Raw genomic sequence first — 24,259 nt, forward strand, 5'->3', positions numbered from 1 at the left:
CAGTTTCAAACTGGAAACAGGTCTAAATTCATGTTTGAAATATAAGAAGCCTAGAAGCCAAAAAAGCTTTATCTCAGCGAAAGAAGTGAAAAATGGACTATCTCTGATTTCGTAGCTCTACATTAAATTTTCAGCCATATTAGATGATGGACAGCTCCAAAATGCTAAGAAGCAATAGATCTGGCAGTTTCAAACTGGAAACAGGTTTTGACATATAAGAAGCCTAGAAGCCAAAAAAGCTTTATCTCAGCGAAAGAAGTGAAAAATGGACTATCTCTGATTTCGTAGCTCTACATTAATTTTCAGCCATATTAGATGATGGACAGCTCCAAAATGCTAAGAAGCAATAGATCTGGCAGTTTCAAACTGGAAACAGGTCTAAATTCATGTTTGAAATATAAGAAGTCTAGAAGCCAAAAAAGCTTTATCTCAGCGAAAGAAGTGAAAAATGGACTATCTCTGATTTCGTAGCTCTACATTAATTTTTCAGCCATATTAGATGCTGGACAGCTCCAACATGCTAAAAAGCAATAAATCTGGCAGTTTCAAACTGGAAACAGGTCTAAATCTCATGTTTGAAATATAAGAAGCCTAGAAGCCAAAAAAGCTTATCTCAGCGAAAGAAGTGAAAAATGGACTATCTCTGATTTCGTAGCTCTACATTAATTTTCAGCCATATTAGATGATGGACAGCTCCAAAATGCTAAGAAGCAATAGATCTGGCAGTTTCAAACTGGAAACAGGTCTAAATTCATGTTTGAAATATAAGAAGCCTAGAAGCCAAAAAAGCTTTATCTCAGCGAAAGAAGTGAAAAATGGACTATCTCTGATTTCGTAGCTCTACATTAATTTTCAGCCATATTAGATGATGGACAGCTCCAAAATGCTAAGAAGCAATAGATCTGGCAGTTTCAAACTGGAAACAGGTCTAAATTCATGTTTGAAATATAAGAAGCCTAGAAGCCAAAAAAGCTTTATCTCAGCGAAAGAAGTGAAAAATGGACTATCTCTGATTTCGTAGCTCTACATTAATTTTCAGCCATATTAGATGATGGACAGCTCCAAAATGCTAAGAAGCAATAGATCTGGCAGTTTCAAACTGGAAACAGGTCTAAATTCATGTTTGAAATATAAGAAGCCTAGAAGCCAAAAAAGCTTATCTCAGCGAAAGAAGTGAAAAATGGACTATCTCTGATTTCGTAGCACTACATAAATTTTCATCCATATTAGATGATGGACAGCTCCAAAATGCTAAGAAGCAATAGATCTGGCAGTTTCAAATGGGAAAAGGGCTAAATTTTCTGGTTGGAAAAATAAGAAGCCTAGAAGCCAAAAAAGCTTTATCTCAGCGAAAGAAGTGAAAAATGGACTATCTCTGATTTCGTAGCTCTACATTAATTTTCAGCCATATTAGATGATGGACAGCTCCAAAATGCTAAGAAGCAATAGATCTGGCAGTTTCAAACTGGAAACAGGTCTAAATCTCATGTTTGAAAATATAAGAAGCCTAGAAGCCAAAAAGCTTTATCTCAGTGAAAGAAGTGAAAAATGGACTATCTCTGATTTCGTAGCTCTACATTCAATTTTCAGCCATATTAGATGATGGACAGCTCCAAAATGCTAAGAAGCAATAGATCTGGCAGTTTCAAACTGGAAACAGGTCTAAATTTCATGTTTGAAAATATAAGAAGCCTAGAAGCCAAAAAAGCTTTATCTCAGCGAAAGAAGTGAAAAATGGACTATCTCTGATTTCGTAGCTCTACATTCAATTTTCAGCCATATTAGATGATGGACAGCTCCAAAATGCTAAGAAGCAATAGATCTGGCAGTTTCAAACTGGAAACAGGTCTAAATCTCATGTTTGAAAATATAAGAAGCCTAGAAGCCAAAAAAGCATTATCTCAGCGAAAGAAGTGAAAAATGGACTATCTCTGATTTCGTAGCTCTACATTCAATTTTCAGCCATATTAGATGATGGACAGCTCCAAAATGCTAAGAAGCAATAGATCTGGCAGTTTCAAACTGGAAACAGGTCTAAATCTCATGTTTTAATATATAAGAAGCCTAGAAGCCAAAAAAGCTTTATCTCAGCGAAAGAAGTGAAAAATTGACTATCTCTGATTTCGTAGCTCTACATTCAATTTTCAGCCATATTAGATGATGGACAGCTCCAAAATGCTAAGAAGCAATAGATCTGGCAGTTTCAAACTGGAAACAGGTCTAAATTTCATGTTTGAAGATATAAGAAGCCAAGAAGCCAAAAAAGCTTTATCTCAGCGAAATAAGTGAAAATTGGACTATTGCCGATTAAACCTAAATATTCATCAGTAAAATCTCATTCTTCATGGTGGCTGAAAAATTGTTATTTTGCTTGAATGGTGTGCAACGCTTCATCGTGTCCACTAGATGGCTCCTTTTCTCTGCACATCCATGGAGCGACGTCGAGTACACACTCCAACCGCTAAGGGGCAACGTAGGTCGTTACACCTTTTCCTCTCCCCAGAGCAAGATGAGCTTGCTGCGGCTTTTTTGGTTCAGTCTGTAGGCTAAAGAGTGAGAGCTCAACCAGGAGGTGGAGTAACGTTGCTTTTCTTCTCAGCGGGGCCAGACATCAGCTGCAATGTTGCGATTGAGCTGAAATAACACTATCTGTTGACTGTAATACATGACAGGTAACTTTTATTCATATTTTTGTTATAAACATGGTCTTGTTTTAGCAGTATATGTTAACCTAGCTGAAACTACAGTTGCTCCTCTTGCTAACGTTCGTGGTTAGCTACACGTCATCTGTGGCTAATATACATCTTAACAAAATGCAGCATGTCGACGCCGTGATAAACTTATAAAGAAAAGACTAGAGGATAATTGTTTAGGGCTTAAGTCTAACAAAGGTGTTCTTTTCGTATGAAGATATTTTGTATTTTCCTCGTAGCCTGAGTTGTTGAGCTAGCTAGCCTGCCGTTGCCTTGACAGACACCCAGCCAAAAGAAGCAGAAGGTGCAGGCTGCTGTCACTTTTCAGCCTTATTTCCCTCTTGAAGTAACATATTTTGAAAGACAGCGCTTCACGGCAGGAAAAGTCCACTGCAGATAAAGTGTTAAGTAACTTCCTGATTGAAAGCCAAGCTAACTGCACTTCAGTGACTCTGAAGAAATGTGTAGGTGCACCACAAAACTCGTAAAAATTCATTTTACCTTTAGAGATTCATTTTTGTGCTGGTTTTAGATAAACTGGCATCAGTTACATTGAGTACAAACTTTGGTCAGATACGTTTTAGTATAGATCTCAGTGTTGCATAACAGTTTGATTACCTTATTATATAGAGACCACACTTACTTCTAGAGAATTCCTTCCTGTTGGTTTAGTTGTTGACTTCATTATAACATACAAATCGATATTTCATTGAAATTTGGAACCATTATATTAAAGCTTCATTTAGTCCAACTCTCTCAAAAGTTGTCTTCAAACTGGAACTAATTACAACTGTTCTGTTTTGGAATACATATTTTTAAATGTCAAATGCATATATATTTATTTCTGTTTGGTTTATTTTCTTTATACAGCCCCTTGTATCTACTTCTTTTAGTGAGCAATGCCGTATGATTACCTGTTTTTTCTCTCTTTTTAATCTAACAATTGTGAGAGTTACTTGAAACCCCTAATAGCTTGTATTTTTATGTCTGATCAATTAACCTTTTTTTGCTCCCATTTTGTGGAGATCTTACATGCCATTAAATTAATTTGCATCCAGTAAATAGAAACTTTGTATTACACCTTATTCTCTTTATTTTATTATATTCACCACTTTGGCCATTTGACAAATTAGAACATCTTATCCCACCGAAAGAATTTGAGTAGAACTTCTGCTGTGTATAAAAATATATTGGAGACATATTGCCACATTTCCATGCAGCTGGTTATAAAACATGCTTTACATTCTGGTTGTCAAAATAGGCACAAAATACCTTGTCATTTCAAAATGTCTTGTGGTAAATTACATCATTTTGTACCAAAAAAAAAAAAAAAAAGTCAAGTACAACAAGACCAAAACTGCTAAGGTGTGAAGAGGAAAAATAAACCCTGATAACATGTTTGAGTTGCTTAGTATATGCTGAAACGTATTTTTAACTCTACTATTGTCACGATTTACACAAGACTCTCCTTTTTCCGACAGCTCTCAGCAAACATGGAGCTTCACAAATCTGTGACCTTTTGGATATTTTGTTTGTGCCTAATTGGAGAGAGTGCTTCTGAAAAGCAAAGTTTATTTTCACCAGAGACTCAAAATGGTGAAAATGGCCTGTCAGGTGAGTGTGTATTCATCACGTTTTAATCTTTTGTAGCATTGGGAACAATACACTAGGCTGACACTCGCACACTATAGAGTGCTAGAGCATTACAGTTTGTGCTACATCTTTGTGATTGTGCAGGCACTAAATGTGGCTATGCTGAGAATAGTACAGCTGGCATTTGCCATTAAGCCCTGTCCTCCAGTGTAGAGCAAGGCACCAAGTCAAACCCAACAGAATTAAGCTCATGTAGACAAGATAAAACGGCATCAAAGCCATGCAAACTGATAGTGTAGCACAGTTTTTTACTCTGTAACCCAGGTTTATCTTTTATCTCTGAATGTGCCTGAGTCCATGAAGAAACTTTGTTTAAACAACAGAAACTCTTGATCTGTCAGCTGTAAAATATGATCTTTGTGTTGATTTGGGTTTTTAATGTGCTGACTTGTGCCTCTGGTACCCATTAGGATTTTGTACTACTTGTTTGCACACATGGCTAACTCCTTTTGTTGTGGTCTTTTTCACTGTTGCTGAGCAGACGGTTAGAGTGAGAAATGCTCTGACTTTTCATTCACATCACTTGCACACCAGCTGAAGCATATCTAAAGACATGTTACTGATTGTCTCACCAGGCTTATTGTGAGAAAATTTGTTCTTGATTTGAAAAGGTTAAAGCATCCTAAATGTATCTTGAGTGCCTGTTGTCGACGGTAGCTGTCGCCATTATTAGGTGGCAAACAGTGTGCTGTTCGCCATGCAGGCACACTGAATAGTTTACGCAACTTGAGCTCTTACAAAAAAAAGCTGGCCAACTGGTATGTAAATACCTTATCTAGTGTCTCTGGATGTTTGCAAGCCAAATGAGAAGAAAGACCTGGTTACGTGTGTGAGACTTTTGCAGGTGGTGGCCTTTTTTTATATTTGTGCTTTCAGTCTCTGTTAAACACGGAGAGAGAGAGAATGTCTTTTCCTCTGCGGTATGTGGCTTTGCAGGTTTACTGAGGCTGAAAAGCTTGCATGCGGTGGCTCAAAAATTCACTTTTCACTACACAGAAGTTCACTTCTTTGTTCTGGTTTAGCGGTTTCACTTAAGGCACAATTTAACGATAAGAACATGTAGTTGGTCCTGTTTCCCAGCGTGTTCTTAGTGGAATAGTCACATTTTAGACTGTTTGCTCTCTGTTCAGATTTTGTCAAAACATGTTGATTCCAAAGACATAAAACTTTGTTTTACATAATTTGACCAGTGTTTATTCAAATCAGAAGCTTTTTATGCAGAATTATGAGAAACAAAAACTTACAAACAACCAGGATTAGGGACTTTTTGGAACTCTTGTCTCAGGCAAATTTAAACATAAGGGGAAGTTTGTTTTATTTTGAGCAAGGTGACGACATAATGTTGCAAGGTTCTTTCAAAAGATTTTAAAAGTGACTATTATCAGGGAAGATTTTGTGTTCAAACCCAAACAATAGCATAGACGACCCCAAATTGTACAAAAGAAGAATTATGTAATATCATAAAACTGCAGTATTGCAATTAAGAAATCTAAAATGTTTTTTGCAGAAGCGTGTGGTCATGGCTGAAGCTGAATCTGTGCTGTGTGTGTATCTAAACCATCATTTCTCACTGACAAGACCGCTCTCCTCATTGGCCCTAACCTTCCCATCCTAGTTAACGGTTGTTTGGGAAATGCCGCCAACATTCTTCTTAAAAGTACAAATAAACATCCACTGAAGAATCAAACCTGAAAGCAGTCATTAGACATGACAAACCTGTATCATTATGTAAACTATATATAGTGTTATGAAAACGTTTTTGCTCGCTTACAGATTTTTAAGGTTTTCAGAATTCTCATCCCACTTAAATGTGTTGATCATCAAACTAATTTTAATGTACAGTGGTTTATTATATTTACAGTTTATTCACTTACTTTTTTTCAAGAGTCACCTGTTCACAAAGGGAAACCTTTATAAGTAACAGACTAACCTGGTTCTAAATGAAAAAGCATTTTCCCCCTTGACCAATAGAGGTGTGCCGATCGATTGGTCACCGATCATAATCGGCCGATTTTCGTGAAAAAGTGCATGATCGGTGATCATTGGCTCTTGTTGCCGATACCGATCACCTGCATCTCATTTCGCAGCCTGCCTGTGCAGCTGGTCTCCTTTCCTTCACACTGCGCAAACGCGCAGCAACAAATCCTAAGCGATGTGGAACTATAACGCACTGAGTGAAAGGGGACGTTTGCGTGTTACGGTGGAACATTGAAGCACGTCAAAATGCATCAACACGACGAAGCTAATACGACATAAAAACAATGCCATACTTGACGGAGTTTGGCTACATCGAGGCTCACTGCAGTAAAAAAGACATACGGAGGATCAGATAGCAGGTAAAGCAGCGCACAGCTATAAACACTCACCCGGATTAGCATGACGGTCAGAAAGCTAAACAAATAACCCGCAAAATTAAGTCTTCGAGCTGCGATGTAAGACGATGGTTCTGCTCTCGCTGTTACCCGCTGCTACGCGCTACAGATAGTAATATTTCACAGATGGAGCGCCACTTCTGCTCCACCTGGTAGTAAACTCTCAAACCGAACCTGTTTAAAGCTGCAGCAACTAACCAAAAAAATACATTTTACATGCGTATTAAAACTTTCGCTGTCCTAACATGAGACAGATAATCTCTAAAAAAAAAAAAAATCGATCTCCTCCCTGCTCTGCATAATTACTCGGCTCAGTCAGAAACAGCCACTCAGAACTAGCAGTAATCAGCTAGCCGCCATGCTATCAGGAAGTTTTCATTCAGTAACTCAGGATTGTTTATTGTAATGGATCCTGTATTTGCCTTTGAATGTTAAGTTTTATACTTTAATTTTTTTGGCAATGTTGAGAGGTTTTATTTTGGCTCTTTGCATTATTTAGCCTCTTCAGAGCCTTCATATGTTATCAGTCTGTTAAAGATAGTATTACTGATAGCAGTACAATTTGCAGAATGCCTGTTTTGTTTAGTTTTCTTCTTGGAAAAAGTTATTAAAAACAGGTTTTTGTCTAAATTAAGGTGAATTCATGGTTCCTTTTTCCACATAATGTAACCGGTAGTGTTTATGATAAAAAAAATAAAATAAATTATGTCATCGGTATCGGTGATCTGAGATTGATTCAAAACCTTCCACGATCGACGTATTATTGGACCTCTGCTCTAGCAAAGCACGAACAGTTCAGAAACAATATGAAATGAGGAAACAAAGCTATTTATTAACTGATTAAGTCGTGTTTTAGATTGTTCTTGAAAAACTAATCAGTCACTGCTGATTAGTGGGTGAACTCACAGCTGCACAGTGAACCTGTAGATTTTTTTTTTACAGCAGACAACCGCTCCCCTCTTGAGGGTACTGCGTACCCCCGCTAAATCTTTTAGGGGTACGCAGTACCCTGCCGTACCCCCTTACTTTCATCCCTGATTACTGATGGCAGTACAATTTGCACAATGCCTGTTTTGTTTAGTTTTCTTCTTGGAAAAAGTGATTAAAAACAATTTTTTGTCTAAAATAAGGTGAATTCATGGTTCCTTTTTCCACATAATGTAACCTGTAGTGTTTATGATAAAATAATAATAATGTGATCGGTATCGGTGATCAGTATCGGTGATTGGCCCTCATGGGTGATCGGTATCGGCAGGAAAAAACTTGATTGACACATCTCTAAAATTATTTTTGTTAATGTCTGTTTCTCTAAGCCAGGGTTGTCAAACTCCAGTCCTCAAGGGCCACTGTCCTGCAGTTTTTAGATGTGCCACAGGAACAAAACACTGGAATAAAATGGCTTAATTACCTCCTTCTTGTGTAGATATGTTCTCCAGAGCCTTGCTAATGACCTAATTATTCAGGTGTGGTGTAGCAGAGGCACATCTAAAAGTTGCAGGGCAGTAGCCCTCCAGGACTGGAATTTGACACCTGCGCTCTAAGCATACCCAGGCCTGATTCCTACCAGATGAGACCTTTAGACTCAATACATCTCTGAGATGGAATGTGTCTGTCAACATAAAGTTGGAAAAAATATCTCAAAAGTAGAACATCCTCTCCTGATCAAAACAAATTCAGCAACAGGTGAAAAACTACTATTGATAAATTGATCTCCAGTTAACCACAGTGAGAAAAAAAGTAAAGAAAATATGCAATAGTGGTGAACTTTTCCAAGTGTGGCCAGCCATGGACCTTACCACAGGGGCCGCGTTTCATTGGCTAATGCCCATTTTAGGTCACAGCGCAGCTACCACGTGCGTGACCGTCTCACAAACACAAGCTACAGTAGTAAACCGGCAGAAAGTTTTTGCGTCAGGACTCGAAAAAGAATGGTTCTCCACTGTCAGTGGGGTATCTGCACAGGCGATGTCAGGTATCCTGATCATATTTGTGGAACTGAAATTCACAGATTTCCAAAATCTGAAACGGATTGCCTTGCTTGGATCAAAGCTTGTGCACGACCGCATTTGCAGCTCAACCGTCGTAGGATCAATAAGAACAAAGGAGTGTCTGCTGGTGTAAGTATTATTGCTTTGCTTTCTTTGTATTTAGTGAATGAAAAACAGAGAGTCAATAATAAACACATCCATTATGAAAACCTTTTAGCCAAGTACAGCATAATGGCAGTACCGATACAACTTCTACACCTTGAAACCTGTCTGTTACAGTCTTACGTTAGCTGAACAGATCAATATGCAATGTGTACCGTATCTGACATACATTAAAGATTTTATTTTACCTGAAAAGGCTTTTTACTACACTGTAATCGTGTTAGCCATGCTAATCGTGTTAGCCTCCGAGTACCGTGTATCAGGCCTAGGTACATACGTACATTTGCCAACAGAAATCACCCTCAAAACCATGAATGCCCGACTTACCCAGCCTTGCATAAACAATAGGCATCAGTGATCTTGTCCACAGCTATATTTATGCTGAGGATCTGCTGTGTTCCTCATCGACCGGTAGCATTTAGCTGTGATGCGCACAATCTTGGAGGCATCGCGTGCCTCAAACACCTTGATGTCGTCCAAAAAAGATGACATGAACTTGTTGGTTCCCCTGGCCATTGTCGTGGCTGATATTTTTTGAAAATCCAGCAGAAATGCTACACTAATCGACTCAGAAATACTCTGCAGAGAGTCAGTCGAAATGAAATTACACATAGAAACTAAGCACCGCGAGGCTTTGTTTGTGAGACATGCAGTCACGTGAGACTTTCGAGGGGCGTTTCTGGGCGGAGTTTGGTAAGGTCCATTGCGAAACAGTTCCCCCTTAAGGAGAGAAAAACATATAAAATAATGCAGATTAGTGCTGCAGAGTTAGCATTGGCGCAGTAATACTGACTTTGCATCAACGTTAACAGAATAGATTGTAATGCAGTATAAACCAGCAATGCTATACACTCAGTCTAAGGATGCACGACGTGGCATAATATTTGTATCTCGATGTCTATTGTGATAGGTGGTTGTACCAGGGTGTGTGTGTGCATGTGCACGCTCACGCACATGAGTGTTTCACAGAACAACTCAGTGATAAGTGTCAATTAAAAAATATAGTGAGGGAGAAAGAAGTAGGTCAGCTATGCTAGCTTGACTTTGATAATCTTAACATGTAGGTGTGCTGTAGAACTCTTTCATGTCAGTAAAAAAAAAAAGGTGACCCACACACTAACTCTTGACAGATCATTAGTAGCACAGGTGTTTAAATTAGCTTATCAACCACTGTGTTCAGACAACCACTTATTAATAATCGTAAAATAAACATCAAGCTTGAGAACATAGCACTGTAACGGACTGAATGTTCTGTTTTTTGTGAGGGAAATGTTTGTGTGTTTTTGCTGCTGAATTCTAATATATAAGTGGAGCTGTTGTCAGTCAGTTTCTATAGCAACAGGTTTGAGAGTCAAAGGAAAAATGTTCAACAGTTTTTCTGCATTATTTTTCCCTTTGCTGCACTAAATTAATAATACCTACATGTCCAGGTTTCATTTTGTTAATTAAATTGTTCTGCCGCAGCAGTGTGGTTATGGATGCTGTGTAAAAGAACAGTCTCCTTATTAGTTTCCTTATGTAAACAATAACATGCAACGTGTCCACAGGGTCAGGTTAGTTTGGATAACTGTTATTTTCCTTCAGTAAATAAAATCACTATTTGGAAACAGCATTTTTGTATTTACTTAGGTTTTCTTTCACTAATGTTAAAAATTATTTGGTAACACTTTATTTGATAGGGTGTGCATAAGAGTGACATTACACTGTCATAAACATGACATAACATCTGTAATGAATATGAAGAAGACTTTATGAATGTTTATGACAGTTGTCATGAAGTGTCATTTGGTAAATAATGGATTGAATAATGGAGTTGGATTAAAAGTCCATTAAAAGTGCCAACTTTGCATGATTTTTTAAATAATGACAATTTAATGCAAAGTTTTAATGTTTTAATGGACTTTCAATGCAACTTTTAGAGCAACTTTGCATTAAAGGTTTCATTTTTTACAGAATGACACTTCATGACAACTGTCATAAATATTCATAAAGACTTTTTTATGTTTGTGACAGGTGTTATGTCGTGTTTTTGACAGTGTCGTGTCAGTCTTATGCACACCCCGTCAAATAAAGTGTTACCAATTATTTCATGTGAAGCATTTAAATAATCAAAAAATGTAAGAACAAAAGAAATCTCGAAGTGCTCTGCACTCTATAATGACGTTATGATAATGCAAAAATGTTATCCATAATTGAACACTTTGTAATATGCATTGCCATAATAACGACTCCCGAGAGTCTGTGGAAAGAGACAAAAATTTTTTTTTTTCTTTTCTTTCCTTCTCAGATCGATGGTTCAAGATTTCTAATAACACAGGAAGAACAACAAGGACTCAGAGGGTAGTGGGGCTAATAATAAAAGTCAACTATTTGAGAATTATCCAGCGATAATTCAAAACCCTCTGCCCACAGAAGCTTCACTTGATGCCTTTAACCTCTATTTTTATGGATAAACTTGATTATTAAAGTCCCAAACTTTCAAACAGCTATTTTAGATCTGACAGTGATTCGTTTGCAGCTATTTCTGGCCGATGCATTCAGACAATACTTGGGTTCTTTGTAACACAGAGACTTTGATTGAAATGCCTTGTATAAACAACACTTTCTCTGCAGCCAAAGAATTTAGTCCTTAGTTATTTTAACAGAACAGAGCCTCTTTGGGGAAGCTTCTGGCATTTTTCCAAAGTTAAAAGAAAATTAAAACTGGGAATTATGTATTGTTTTAAAACAACAAGCTGGGATACACTACAAATGGTGTTCAAAACTTGTTTTTATTTTCGGCTTGTCTGGATACTAATCTATAATTTAGAACAGTGTTTTTCAACCACTGTGCCGCGGCACACTAGTGTACCGTGACTGATCGTCAGGTGTGCCGTGGAAATTATCCAATTTCACCTTTCACCGGACTATAAGCTGCTACTTTTTTCCTGAGCTTTGAACCATGCTGCTTATAGCCCGGTGCGGCTTTTCTGTGGATTTTTCTTCAACCACTCTTTTGCAGGAAGTGAATCATTGGAAGTCAAAATTGGAAATCGAAGAACGCGCTAATTTTCATTTTGAACAAGCACATGCTAGCAGCAGGCATGACAGAGAAATGTTTTCAAACTCATATGATGCAGCTTCTAAGTTGAGTATCAATCTGGCAGTACAGGAGGGAAATGGAGCCGCTGCACATAAACTCTGTGTGAACAAAACCGGATTTGGAGACAGAGAACTGTGTCCTTAATATATCCAGCAGTTATTAGGACGCAGCCCTCTGCTTCCCTCTGCTGGGTCCTTATGGGAAACCAAGAGCGGCAGAGATACCAGCGGCCTGTAGCCCGGTGCGGCTGATATATGTTACGTTTCGGGGGGGGGGTTTCAAAAAATTTTAACGTGCGGTTTATAGTATGGTGCGCTCATAGTCCGGAAAATACGGTAATTGGTCTTAAAAGATTTTTTGAAAACAAATTATCTGCAAATAATGCCATCTTTGAGTGTCTCTGCTGTAGTAGTGACTAGCAGTGTAATCATGTAATTTTATTATCACTAGATGGCAGTAGGTACAGAGCATTTTACATTAAAACGAGAATTAGTGATGCATGAATGTTTCTACATTCATGCATCACACACGACAGTGTTGTGGCACTGTTCAGGTGTATTTTTGAAGTGAACATGTTAAGTGCAATTTGAAATAAGAAATGTAAAATATGATAAAAATAATTTTTTGTGTTTATTTGATTCCTATTCAAGACACTTTGATAAGAATGACTATATATATATAATATAGGTGGTTACAGAGTATCTTTGTTTACATTTTTGGTTGGTGGTGTGCCTCGAGATTTTTTCAATTAAAACAATGTACCTTGGCTCAAAAAAGGTTGAAAAACACTGATTTAGAATGTAATTTAAAATTCATTTATTTCATTACTTCTAGTCAGTGCCAAAAGTAAGTAAGAAAAAGTACATATGGATTCATCGCACATATTATTTGTTAATTTTGAGCTAATGGAAAGTTAATTGTTAGAAAAAACTGTGGAGAAAATAAAAGGTGCGCATGTAAATGAGATAACTAAAACCGTTTGAGGGTTTATAAAGAAAACCTGTTTAAGAGCCTTAAATGTTTTTTCTTTACCACTGTGGATGATGGCTGTTTCTGCAGAGCCTCTGCATGCAAGTGTGTATGGAACATGGAGTATTACTGTCACATTGCTTGCGTTAAGCTACTTCTGAACCAGATGCTCTACACACACCTGGCTGGCTGGATTGCTCCTCAGGGGTCAAATGTTCTCTTTTCAGATGAACGTATAGACCTCAGAGCCTGGAGGAAAAGTGCAACCCATTGTCCAGTGAGTCCAATGTTGAATCTTCTTTGTCTTTCAGATTTTTGTCGTATCGATGAACCACTATGCAAAGATAACAATGCCGTTCTCACCTATGAGGCCATCCGTAGTATCCATAAGCAGATGGATGATGATGCAAACGGCAACGTAGACGTAGTAGAGACTGATGGCGTAAGTACTTGATACACTGCAAAATCTTACCACTTTTTTTTTTTTTTTTGTCTAGCTTCTAGTGCAAATATCTTAGCACACTTAGAGTAAGTTAAATCTAACTTAGAATTAACTTTTCAGCAAGATTGTTTTTATTTGTAACAAGGGGGAAGATGTCTTATTTCACTTACAGTAAGTGAAATAAGCTCACTTATAATAATTGAGCTTATTATTAGTGAGTTTGAGCCTGGCTTGAACCTGGACTAGGCTCAAGCTCACTTATTATAAGTGAAATAATCTGCAAATGGAACCAATATTTTTTTTTAATCAATATTAAGGAAGCTGGATTTTAACAACAGGTTGTAGATCTTGATCATATTGCTCGAAGTTAATTTATTTTCTGTTGCACAATGATCTTACACAGTCACCACACAGTCATGAAATCTTCCTACCTCATTTTATCAAGAAGGAACAGCATCAGGGCTTATTACTGTCTTTCACCTCTGTTGACTTCACTGCAGTGGGAGTGCTATATGGGGCTCATTTTAAAAAGAGTGTCGGTGGTTCAGTGGGTGTACAGTCTAGTGAATGTTCATTAGTGAGGCTGTGGAGCCAGTCAGGTGGTAACTACCATTCTAGTGGGTTTTAAAGTGGTTGTGTTTATAAGTTGGTGAAATAAAATAATCAGTTTTAGATCCAATTTTCTTTGCAGAAAAACAATTTTTTGGGGTAAAATTGAAGTTATAGTAAAATGAACCTGAACATTAGATGACAGGATCAAAGTAAATCAAATAATGCTTTGAATTTTGTTTCTATATAAAGTAAAAACATATTAGCAGTAAATAAGTAACATACACTTTCTAGGCATCTTATTTAGTGCATTTTTCTTGTATTGAGTTTCTAACCGCATCAGAACGTGTTGGAAACATTCCTGAAATATTTTGGTCCACATTGTCATGATGGCACCATGCAGTTGCTGCAGATTTGTTTCCAGTGCCGTTATGATGGCAGCTTCCTGCTTCTCTGCATCCCCAAGAGTCTATGTTACATTGGTATCTGGTGGCTGCAGATACACTGGAGTACAGTCATCTTCAACAGTTAGTTTGAGATGATTGAGCAGTGTGACATTATGCATTCTAGTGAAATGTGTATCAGAAAACTGGAACACATTTGCAAGAAAACGGATGGACAGGAGAATGTCCCATACCATTACTCTAAGATTTCAGTTGTATTACATTTAAATGGTGCTTCAGAAAAAAAAACAACTGACTTACTTCTCTTCCGTTACCTAAAACTCACGACAATTGTGTTCATGGAGATTGTAATGCTAAATAGGAAATTATGGTTGGTAGTGCAAACTGCATGGCTGTCCTGCACGCATGTCGGTGCAATATGCAGAGAAGAAGAAAAAGGGAAACTTCTCTGATCAGTGCAGGATGCCATGAGACTGCAAGAAGAATGGTGTTGTTTTGTACAGAGGAAGACTAGGCTCAAGCTTCTTATTGTAGGCATGTATGATTGTTTTAGTCGTTGGGAAAAAGGTCGGGTGACAATAATAGAGATGCAGTAATAGAGGATTGTGGGGGTAATTTTCTCACATTTTTATATTGGTGCGACCCTGACTCTAATGCTTTTATTTCACTCAGTCTTAAGAGTGTGTTTACGTTGTGCTGTTTTACACTGTAAAATATCTTTTTGTAATGGCTACAAGAATCCTTGTCATCCTGCAGTTCCTTCGAGAAGATCTTAACTACCACGACCCCAAAGCCAAGCATAACAGTTTCCATGGCGATGACCAGTTCATCAGCGTGGAAGACTTGTGGAATGCCTGGAAAGGTTCTGAAGGTACTGCTTTAAGGCTGTGCTTCAAATGTTTTTTTTTTTTTTTTTTTAATGTTTTTGTTTTTGTTGCTGTTGTTCTTTGGAATTGCACTAAACTAAGAACCAAAACCATTCTTTAAGGCCTTGTTTACACGACAACGATTTCGGGGGAAAACGGAAGAGTTTTGTTGCGTTTGTAGTGTGCATTTACACGAAACCACCGAATGTTTTCTCTAACAACGGCACAGATTGAAAACGGGTTCCAGAGTGCGATGTTTCTGAAACGTACCGTTTTCAGTTGTCGTGTAAACCTAGAAAACGGATCTTTTCTTCCAGAGAATCCCCAGCTCATGCATAGTATGACGCAAAACATAGCTGCTTCCTACAATCCACAGAAGAAGAAGAAACTACTCACAATGCTGGTGTTACAGTTTCCCCATCAGATACGGTTCCCTCAGTGTCTCTTCACCGCTCCGCACCGCCCAGGTGGCAAAATACACGGCTGCTTGTTCAGCGCTCTTATCTAGAGAACTACGGACCAGCCCCAGCTCCAGATGAGTTTAACAGGGGGGTATCGACTTATTTTGGGGGGACAAAATGAATCTATGTAGCTGAACATACACAACAACATCAGTACCCTACAGGCTACTTGTTAACAAGCTTAACGTGCTGTATTGATATTAGCTAGTCATCTTTTAGCTATCATCACCTGCATCCAACAGCTTTACTCAACTCAGCAGCAGCAGGTCTCCTTCGCTGCCTCACAGGTATAAACCCAGCGCAAGCGTCTCAGCTTTCATGTTGCGTTTGAAGGCTGCTCGGAAAAACAAGTTACGACTTGTTAGCAACAGATTAAACTGTTTTAACTGCTGAAAAAGGTAACAGAGGACACGGATATGGGACGTGCGGGAACTCCTATTTTATCAAATTGGTATAGGAATAACAGACTGTTGGCCATTCCAAGGTAAAAACAATAAACAGCTTCCAGTCCGGGGCTCGCTACAGACACCGTGAAAGCTCAAACAAGGCGTTTCAGCAAAATTATCCCACTTTTTCCAACTGCATGAACCCTAATCAGACGCACACAATGCGTGTTTTCTCACGCAAATCCACATGCCTTCAAGTACAACTTTTTTTTAAACACATGCGCACTTTCAAAGTTTCAAAGAACCTAGCACCAACTAGGCGCAGCGAGAGCATTACACGTTTTCGATGTGTACTGTTACTGTGTAAACACAGATTGTAATTAGAACGTTATCGTGTAAACGATCCAACAAAAACTGAACAAAAGTGCCGTTTTTGTTGGATCGTTGTCGCGTAAACGCCCCCTAAGTGTTGTGTTCTTTTCCTCCTAGAATGCTCGCCGTTCACTTAGAATAATCCTCAGGACCAGCTGTCCTTAGATGAAACTTGTGTTTCATGATTCAGGATGGGGTCAGTGTATGGAAGAGAGACTGGGGGAAAAAAATCTGTTTTATTTATTATTGTTCTATGTGACCCTTAATACAGTTTTTTATTGGTACTTATGTTTCCATTGACCATAAAATTTCACAAATTTTAATTATGAAAATAAATTCACTTACCTGCCAATTTTCAGAAAGTTAGTATGGGGTAGAATATTTTAGCTTTATCAAAATTGGTGTGTTTTGCAAAACTGCCAAGGAAAGACTTTTTTCACATCACACTAATCAAACCAGTTTGTATCCAGAGCTCCACAGCTTTACACAATTTATCAAAAGTTGGGTTTGTCATTCGAAAGTTTTGAATCAATAGTTCATCTGTAAAATGCCTCACTACAATTTAATAAAAACGCCACTCCCAAGTATAAGGTACTTGTCACTACGTCTCACTAAGACACCTACATCTCTTCTGATGGCGCCATGGCTGGAATATGATTATATCTCATGTAATACTTTACATCCGTCACTACCATGATTTTTAATGAACAAACTTATTGATGTGTAATTTAATTGCATGTCTTATTTAATAGAAATACCGCAATTGCAAAATTGTGTTTCTTCAACATTAGCAGAGTATCGACTAAGTTTTGCATACATTTGTTGTAGAAACGCAGCTAAAGAAATTACATTTAGGAACGTTCCTTAACAACCTAACAGATTCAGAGCTAAGCTCACATACCCTGGTGAAGCATCTCACTCTCCTAATGAAGCAGCAGAGCAGTTGATTAGATTCATGTGGGCTAAGGAACGGTGGTCTTATCAGCTGCAGATAATGGCAGAGTGGACATCATTGACTCTGTCAGCACAAAATCCACTTCCGCTCTCTCCTCTTTGAAATGATCAGATTGGCTTCTCTGTCTGGTACAGAGAGCTCTGCTGTATCTTGTACTCATGTAGCTCAGAGCCCCATTTTTTTTGCTTGTTGTGCTCACTTAGATAGTGCTCTGGAGCTTTTGGGTTGGGTTTATTTTTTTTCCTTTAAATGTAATGTGTCAGCCTAGACAGCTGTGTTTTTGATTCTGTGTAGAAGTTGCAAGGGAAATTTGCCCTTTTTAAATTAGGTTATATTATCCTTATCATACATAATCATCCATAATATGTCTTTTTTTTCTTTGTTATCATAGTACTGCAAGGCTTCCATCTCAGACATCAATAAATATTTTCTTAGCTGAAGATTCTCTGTATGTCTTTTCAATTCTTGGTTGCAGGAATGTCTTTTGTCTTCACACTCTAATTTTGTAAAAGACAGGACCAGTTGAACAACTTCATCTGACTCACTGTTTTTCTTTTCAGTGTATAATTGGACAGTTGATGAAGTGGTGGAATGGCTCATCACCTATGTAGAATTACCTCAGTATGTGGATGCATTTCGCAAGCTGACTTTCAATGGAAGTGTTATGCCAAGGTAAGACTAGAGGAGGCCAGCTGAATCGAGCTTAAGTCACAAAGATTAGATTTCAGACTCAACACAGATTTGTGTCCTAAAGACTTGAAACTTGTCTTAGTCCCAGAAGTTCAACACTTTTATTTATTGATGGCTTGCCCTGGTCATTGTGATTTCATTTATACCTGAAATTTTAACATCTTAATTTTTTTAGAATCAACAACAAAGGTCTTATAATGTGAATTAAGAAAACGGTTTCAGTTACTGAAGTTTCTCAAGCTTAGAGTGAAGAGAAGAAAAGCTTCCAAACCATATTAAGTGCAACATATATATAATTGAGTGGAAATTATAAAGAATTTTTTTCTACTTTTTTTTTTTTTTGTCCCTATAGTGACTGTTTGGTTGATTCATTCAGAAATGAAACATTACCAAGTTTTAGCCTATTTCTACTGATTTTCTTTGAGGATAAATGCCTATTTATATTTCCAATTGGGTAAATATAACATTTTATCAGTTTTCAAAATATTAGAACAGAGCCTTTAGACGTTTTGGTGTTCATGTAGTTTTAGAAACCAAATGTACAGGTTTGGAATCTTAATTTGGAGCGATATGAGGTTAGAGGCACAGCAGTTGTTATGAATTTGATCCAAAAATGTTCATTTCAAATGTTAGCAACTCAAGACCAGACTTGTAAAAAATGACTTGTAAACCACTAATTACTTAACAATCATTGCTTTAAAAAAGGATGAGCTTGGAAGTAGTGTAGAATCACTTGACGCAGCTGAAAATGGATAACGACTTTTGCTTCCTTCTTCCTATTTCCTGTACAGTGAAGATGTGTCTGCTCTCTCTCAGGCTGGCTGTGAAGAACACCACTCTGACAGTCTCCATTCTGAAGATTCTGGACCGCAGCCATGTGCAGAAACTTCAGCTCAAAGCTTTGGACACGGTGCTTTTTGGACCACCCCTCAGTATGTAGTTGTTTTCTCATTGTCATTTGTTGTAATATTTTATCTACCGTACTTTTCGGACTATAAGCCGCTACATTTTCCCCACACTTTGAACCATGAGGCTTATAGCCCAGTGCAGCTTTTCTGTAGCTTTTTCTTCAACTGCCAGGGGCCTCTTTAGCAGGAAGTGAATCATTGGAAGTCAACATTGGAAATCAAAGAGGAAAGAGCTGATTTTCATTTAGAACAAGCACATGCTAGCAGCAGGCACGACGGAGAAATTTCTTCAAACTCATACCCCCTTATCATGGAAACCACACGAAGAAAAAGATAGCACTTTTAAGTTGAGGGCTATTGATCTGACAGTACATGGAGCCGATGCACGTAAGCTTGTCGTGAACAAGTCCATGGTTTTTCTTTGTAGACGGAGGGCTGCGTCCTTTATTCTTTTTCTTTTCAGATTTATTAAGTGTGAAAACTGAGAGCAGCGGAGATGCATGCGACTTATAACCCAGAGTGTGGATTCCGTTTCCAGTTTTTTATTTTTTTTATTTGTAGGTGCGACTTATGGTGAGGTGAGCTCTATAGTCTGGAAAATACGATAGTCAAAGATAATTTTTCAAATACTTTATTTGCTTCAACCATGTATTCATAAGCCATCCTTATCATTTATTCTCTTGCACCACCCATCTTTTAATATGTGATACCCTTTGTAGGAGTGTCAGGGTGTGATGAACCACACTGTGTCTGTGCTCCAGATGACTCTCATTGACAAACACAATTCTCATTCCCTTTCTCTTCCTCTCTGGTGTCACTCTGCTTCTGCATTCACAAACTAAAACAGTTCAGGTTGCTATTCCTTTTGAACAGGGCATGCTTCGAGCTATTATAGCTTAAAGCTATTATAGCTTAAAGCTATTATATGTATTATAATATAATAAAGACGGTAGATTTCCAGTGCAAGTTGGAAAATTATGTTTAACATCAGCAAAAAAATTATTTTTATAATGTTAAATGATTAAGCTAAGAAAAAGAAAGTGAAATATTATTTAGGACAGTATCTTTGGATTATATTATATGATTAGGGATTTAGATGAGCTCCAACAGGAGTTCATCTAATCCCTAATGAACTTTAAGAAGATTTAATGAGCCTTCCAAGAAAGCAAGCATCAGCCCTAGACAAAGCTTGAACAGGAACTCTGTGTGTAATGGTCTGTTTCTGGCATTTGTTATTGTGGTTGTGTTCCCACCCCCCTCCTACTCGCCTAACGCCTTAAGGAAGACATTAGCAAGGACTGTCTATCTTTGACAGCTAGTCAAAGCAAGTAACTTCCACAAATAGTCCATCTGACAGACTAACTATAGCGAGCAGCAGCATTATAAGACCTATTTTACAAAAGGTTGTGGCTAAAGGGGTGGACTGTTATGCAACTGTTAGGTAATGATTAATCCAAACAAATCTGGGGCTGGTTGTTTTCACTCGTGTTGCCAGTTAAGTATGATTTGTGCATTAATGGCCTTTTAGATGGGGTTTACATGTGTTGTCGATTGCATGTAAAGGCAGATTACTTAGATTAGACAGAGCAGTATGAACATCTGTCAAGGACATGTACCAGCTGAGAAACTGATTCAAGTCAGCCACAATGCTCCACCTCTGTACAGAATATCATCATTTAGTACTTACTCTTTTCCTCTCTGATGTGAGCAGGTTTGAGATTCATGTTGGGTACAGAAAGGGGGCAGGGAGGCATGGTTGTTGAAAGATGCTAGTTGATTAAAGTATCCAGCCCCTGTTACAGTTCATAAACGGACGATTTCTGTGGTGACTTTACCAGTGACATGAAGGAAGTCAAAGGGAGTGTTGCCTGACAAGCAGTAATGGTTGTCTTAGGTTACATTCACACAGCAGGTCTTCATGCTTAATTGTAATTTTTTTTTCTTTTTGCTGAAATCCGATGTTTTTTTGTTTTTTTTTTTTGCTTTTTTGTGATCATTCAGAGTACTAATTAAATGCAATCAGACTTCTGTGTGAAAGGTCTACGACTACGTGTTTGGTTATGGTTCTGGGGATAGAGCAGACCAAAACCAGAATACCTGATGGTCTAGAACAGTGTTTCTCAACTTTTTTTGGGCCAGCGCCCCCCTAACCTTTATCCAGGTCCCTCACTGCCCCCCACCAAAGAATTTGCAGGCTACTTTGCACTGACTATTATTTTATTATTAATATTACTATCACTATTATAGATGTTTTGATTTTTATGCTTGTTTCTGTATTTATCATCAAAAATAATTTCCCAGAGAACAAAAAAGCCATGGGAATAGAAATTATTTTCACAGGCGTCTACGAAAAATGCAACTAACATTCAAGTTAAAATTTGTAGGTCTAACAGCAGCCAATCAGAGTGGAAAAAATATTCTTATTCTTTGCCATTTTCTAGTTGTTAAATATTACACAAATTAGCAGATAAAAGATGTACAACATGCCAGTTTAAACTTTGAACTATTTGCAAACGACTGAGATCTGCAACATTAAAACATGGATAGAACTGTAACTACATTAATCATAGCTCTTCTTCTCTTCAGTGTTTGTCGGTTTCTGGTGGTGCAGCTCTGTGCTGCCTTCAGGAGAATGGGACATCAGAGTATCATCCATAAAATTTCAACCTCATGGCATTTATTGTGCAAACCAGAGCTTTCAGTGGAAAAACAAAAGTTCCAGGTCCTTTTAATGCCATACAAATATGAGACAGAAGCATGAATTATATCTTTATATAGACCTGTCTATTGATTTATAGATTAAAAGTTTTACTGGACAGAAATTACAAAGAACAAATCTGGTTCTTAATCAAATCCTAATGAGTCAAATTGAAAGTGCCATGGAGTCATCAGCCTCATGACATTAACACTGACATGAAAAATAATATTGAAGAAATAAATATATCAAATCTAATTAAAAACAAAAATAAGTGATCAGTTCTTTACTGTAATGGTCTGTAAGATATATCTATTCTCAGTACTAGATGTGGTCTCAACAAACCCATGGCACTTCAACAATATATTATTTTACCTTTTATCTGGAAATAGTGTCTGTTTATTCTTGCCATAGAGTCTCTGTATTAATTATTGCTCTAAAGGTCTTGCCTTATTATTCCTCTGTATTTACTTTAGTTTCTTAGTTTATTCTTGCATTTTGGTCTTTATTCATTTCCATTTAGTTTTATTTGATTAATATCCTCTCTTGGTTTATTGCTATGTCCACTTTAGTTTCTTTCCTGTTGCTAGATTTATTTTATAGTTTATTGACGCTCATCCTCAGTAATCTCATCACCTGCTGCGCCGCCTAATCGTCATGTGTTTCACATCATGTGTTGATTTTTCACTGTTCAGCGTTGGGTTCTCTGTTTTTATGCCATAATTCACATCTAGTTCGTCGCTCCGTTTTATGTCCCGCTACTCCTGTTTCAGAGTTTTGCGCAATGTGCGCGTCGTTTTTTTTAACCCCCCTGGTGCAGGGCGGTCAGGAAGCGTATCGATGGGGAAAAGGCAGACTGACATAAACCTTATAAAACAACGGAAACGATTTCTGCATTCTGATTATTGAAATTTAAAAGTGCTGTGTTGTTCTATCACCCCAGTTTCATACCGGACCACTTACAGCACTGTGTTAACGCTATAAAATGAACGCTCTCTATATCGTGGTATCACCCATGGAGGGATTTCTTTATTTAAATAGGTTCATTTTTCAGAGGGATACACAGTGAGGGTATCGTGATTTTAGCTACCAGTAGTAGAAGAACGGAGCTGCGCCAAGAAGCTAACAGAAGCTACAAACACTGAATAGAAGAAGAGCTGCCATCGATACAGTTGCAGCCAAGCATGATTTAATGTTACACAATACAGTTTTACCAAGTCGCTCAAAGTCTAAACTGGCCATTGTTGTGCATTTAAGGTGTAAAGTTTACCTTCGACCAAACGCCCCCCAAAGGCATCCCAGCGCCCCCCTTTTGTAAAAATGTCCGCCAGTGCCCCCTGTCGTCCTCTGAAAGCCCCCTGGGGGGCGGTAACGCCCACATTGAGAACCGCTAGTCTAGAGGGTTGATAAAACAACAACAGATCTTTATGTATTTTGGTGCTAAGCTATTCAGAGATTTATAAATGGACACATTTTAAAGTTCTCTGAGCTCCAGGGAGCAAGTGTAAATATTTTAGAACTTGGGTGATGTGCTCCATCTTCCTGGTTTTAGTCATAACGAGAGCAACAGCGTCCTGGATCAGATGGAGCTGCCTTATTGAGAATTTATTTAGGCAGACCTGTGAAGACATCGCTACAGTAATCAGTGTGATTAAATATAAACGTGTGGACGGGTTTTTCTCAATCTTGCTGGAACTTCAGTCCTGGGAAAGCTCTTTAGGTGATAGAAGGCTGACTTTATACTTATTGTATGCGTCTTTGAAGGTTCAGATCTGAGTCCATCACTACACCCAGATTTCAGGCCTGTTCACTAGTTTCCAGCTATAACAACTGAAGCTGCATGCTGACTCTCCATGGAAGGGAAATACAAGTAGTGATCCTATCTGACTGCGATTGCAGTTAAATATTATCTCCTTCATTTGGCTCAGACAGAGGAAATAAACAGTGGCAGCTGGACCTAATTACCGTGACTAAACATGCAGGAGATTCACTTGAAGAGGGCAGTTATTGATTCAACATTGTCTGGTGACATCTACAGATGCATTGTATTGGCAGTGGACTCATAAAAGGTAAAATCTATGTTTTGCACCATATATTGCAAATTAATGCTGCAATGGTGTACACAATATTTATATAATGAAGAACTACTTAGACTGCAGTCAGTGTTGGCTAATGATTTAAGTATTAGTATGTGTCCAGGCTTTTTGTTCCTGTTGTAATGATATTGTGGTGATGCTTAGGAGATGTTCTCTTAGAAATAAAAAACACTGCCAAATAAGCGTTTTCTTATGACATTACACATTTGTGCTCATGACACATATTAATGCATCGTAATCTATTTGTTCACTTCTTGCTGACGCTTTCTGTGGTAGCCTTGTCTTTAACTGTTGTCCTAATTCCTTGGGTTTAGGTTATGACTTTCCTTAATCTCAGATTGTAATTGATTCATAAACCTATACCTAAAGTGTCCCCAATGCAGTGACTCTTTTCATTGGATGAGATAAAAAGTCATCTTATTCACATGAGCTTGGTTGAGCTTCCACATTCTCTAACGATGATGATCCTGGCTGCATTTTGTACCTGGTACCTGGTGTTACCTGTACTTGGTAAGG

General features: G+C 37.9%; 1 protein-coding gene across 4 annotated transcripts in view; it reads left to right on the plus strand.

The window, feature by feature from the left end:
• The first annotated feature begins 2,496 nt into the window (after window positions 1-2,496).
• Window positions 2,497-24,259, plus strand: part of stim1a (stromal interaction molecule 1a) — a 45,741-nt gene continuing 23,978 nt past the window's right edge. Inside the window, exons 1-6 of one of the 4 annotated variants that reach the window (XM_008424859.3) lie at window positions 2,497-2,672; window positions 4,175-4,307; window positions 13,231-13,361; window positions 15,071-15,185; window positions 17,915-18,026; window positions 18,861-18,976. In XM_008424859.3, the coding sequence (XP_008423081.1) occupies window positions 4,187-4,307; window positions 13,231-13,361; window positions 15,071-15,185; window positions 17,915-18,026; window positions 18,861-18,976 (595 nt within the window). In that variant the 5' untranslated portion in view covers window positions 2,497-2,672; window positions 4,175-4,186. Of the gene's footprint in view, window positions 2,673-4,174; window positions 4,308-8,726; window positions 8,836-13,230; window positions 13,362-15,070; window positions 15,186-17,914; window positions 18,027-18,860; window positions 18,977-24,259 lie in introns of those variants that run through there. The other 3 variants (XM_008424860.3, XM_081614979.1, XM_081614978.1) reach the window with 3 other exon arrangements.

Source organism: Poecilia reticulata, chromosome 13, assembly GCF_904066995.2.
Source record: "Poecilia reticulata chromosome 13, P_reticulata-male-v2, whole genome shotgun sequence".
Taxonomy (NCBI): domain Eukaryota; kingdom Metazoa; phylum Chordata; class Actinopteri; order Cyprinodontiformes; family Poeciliidae; genus Poecilia; species Poecilia reticulata.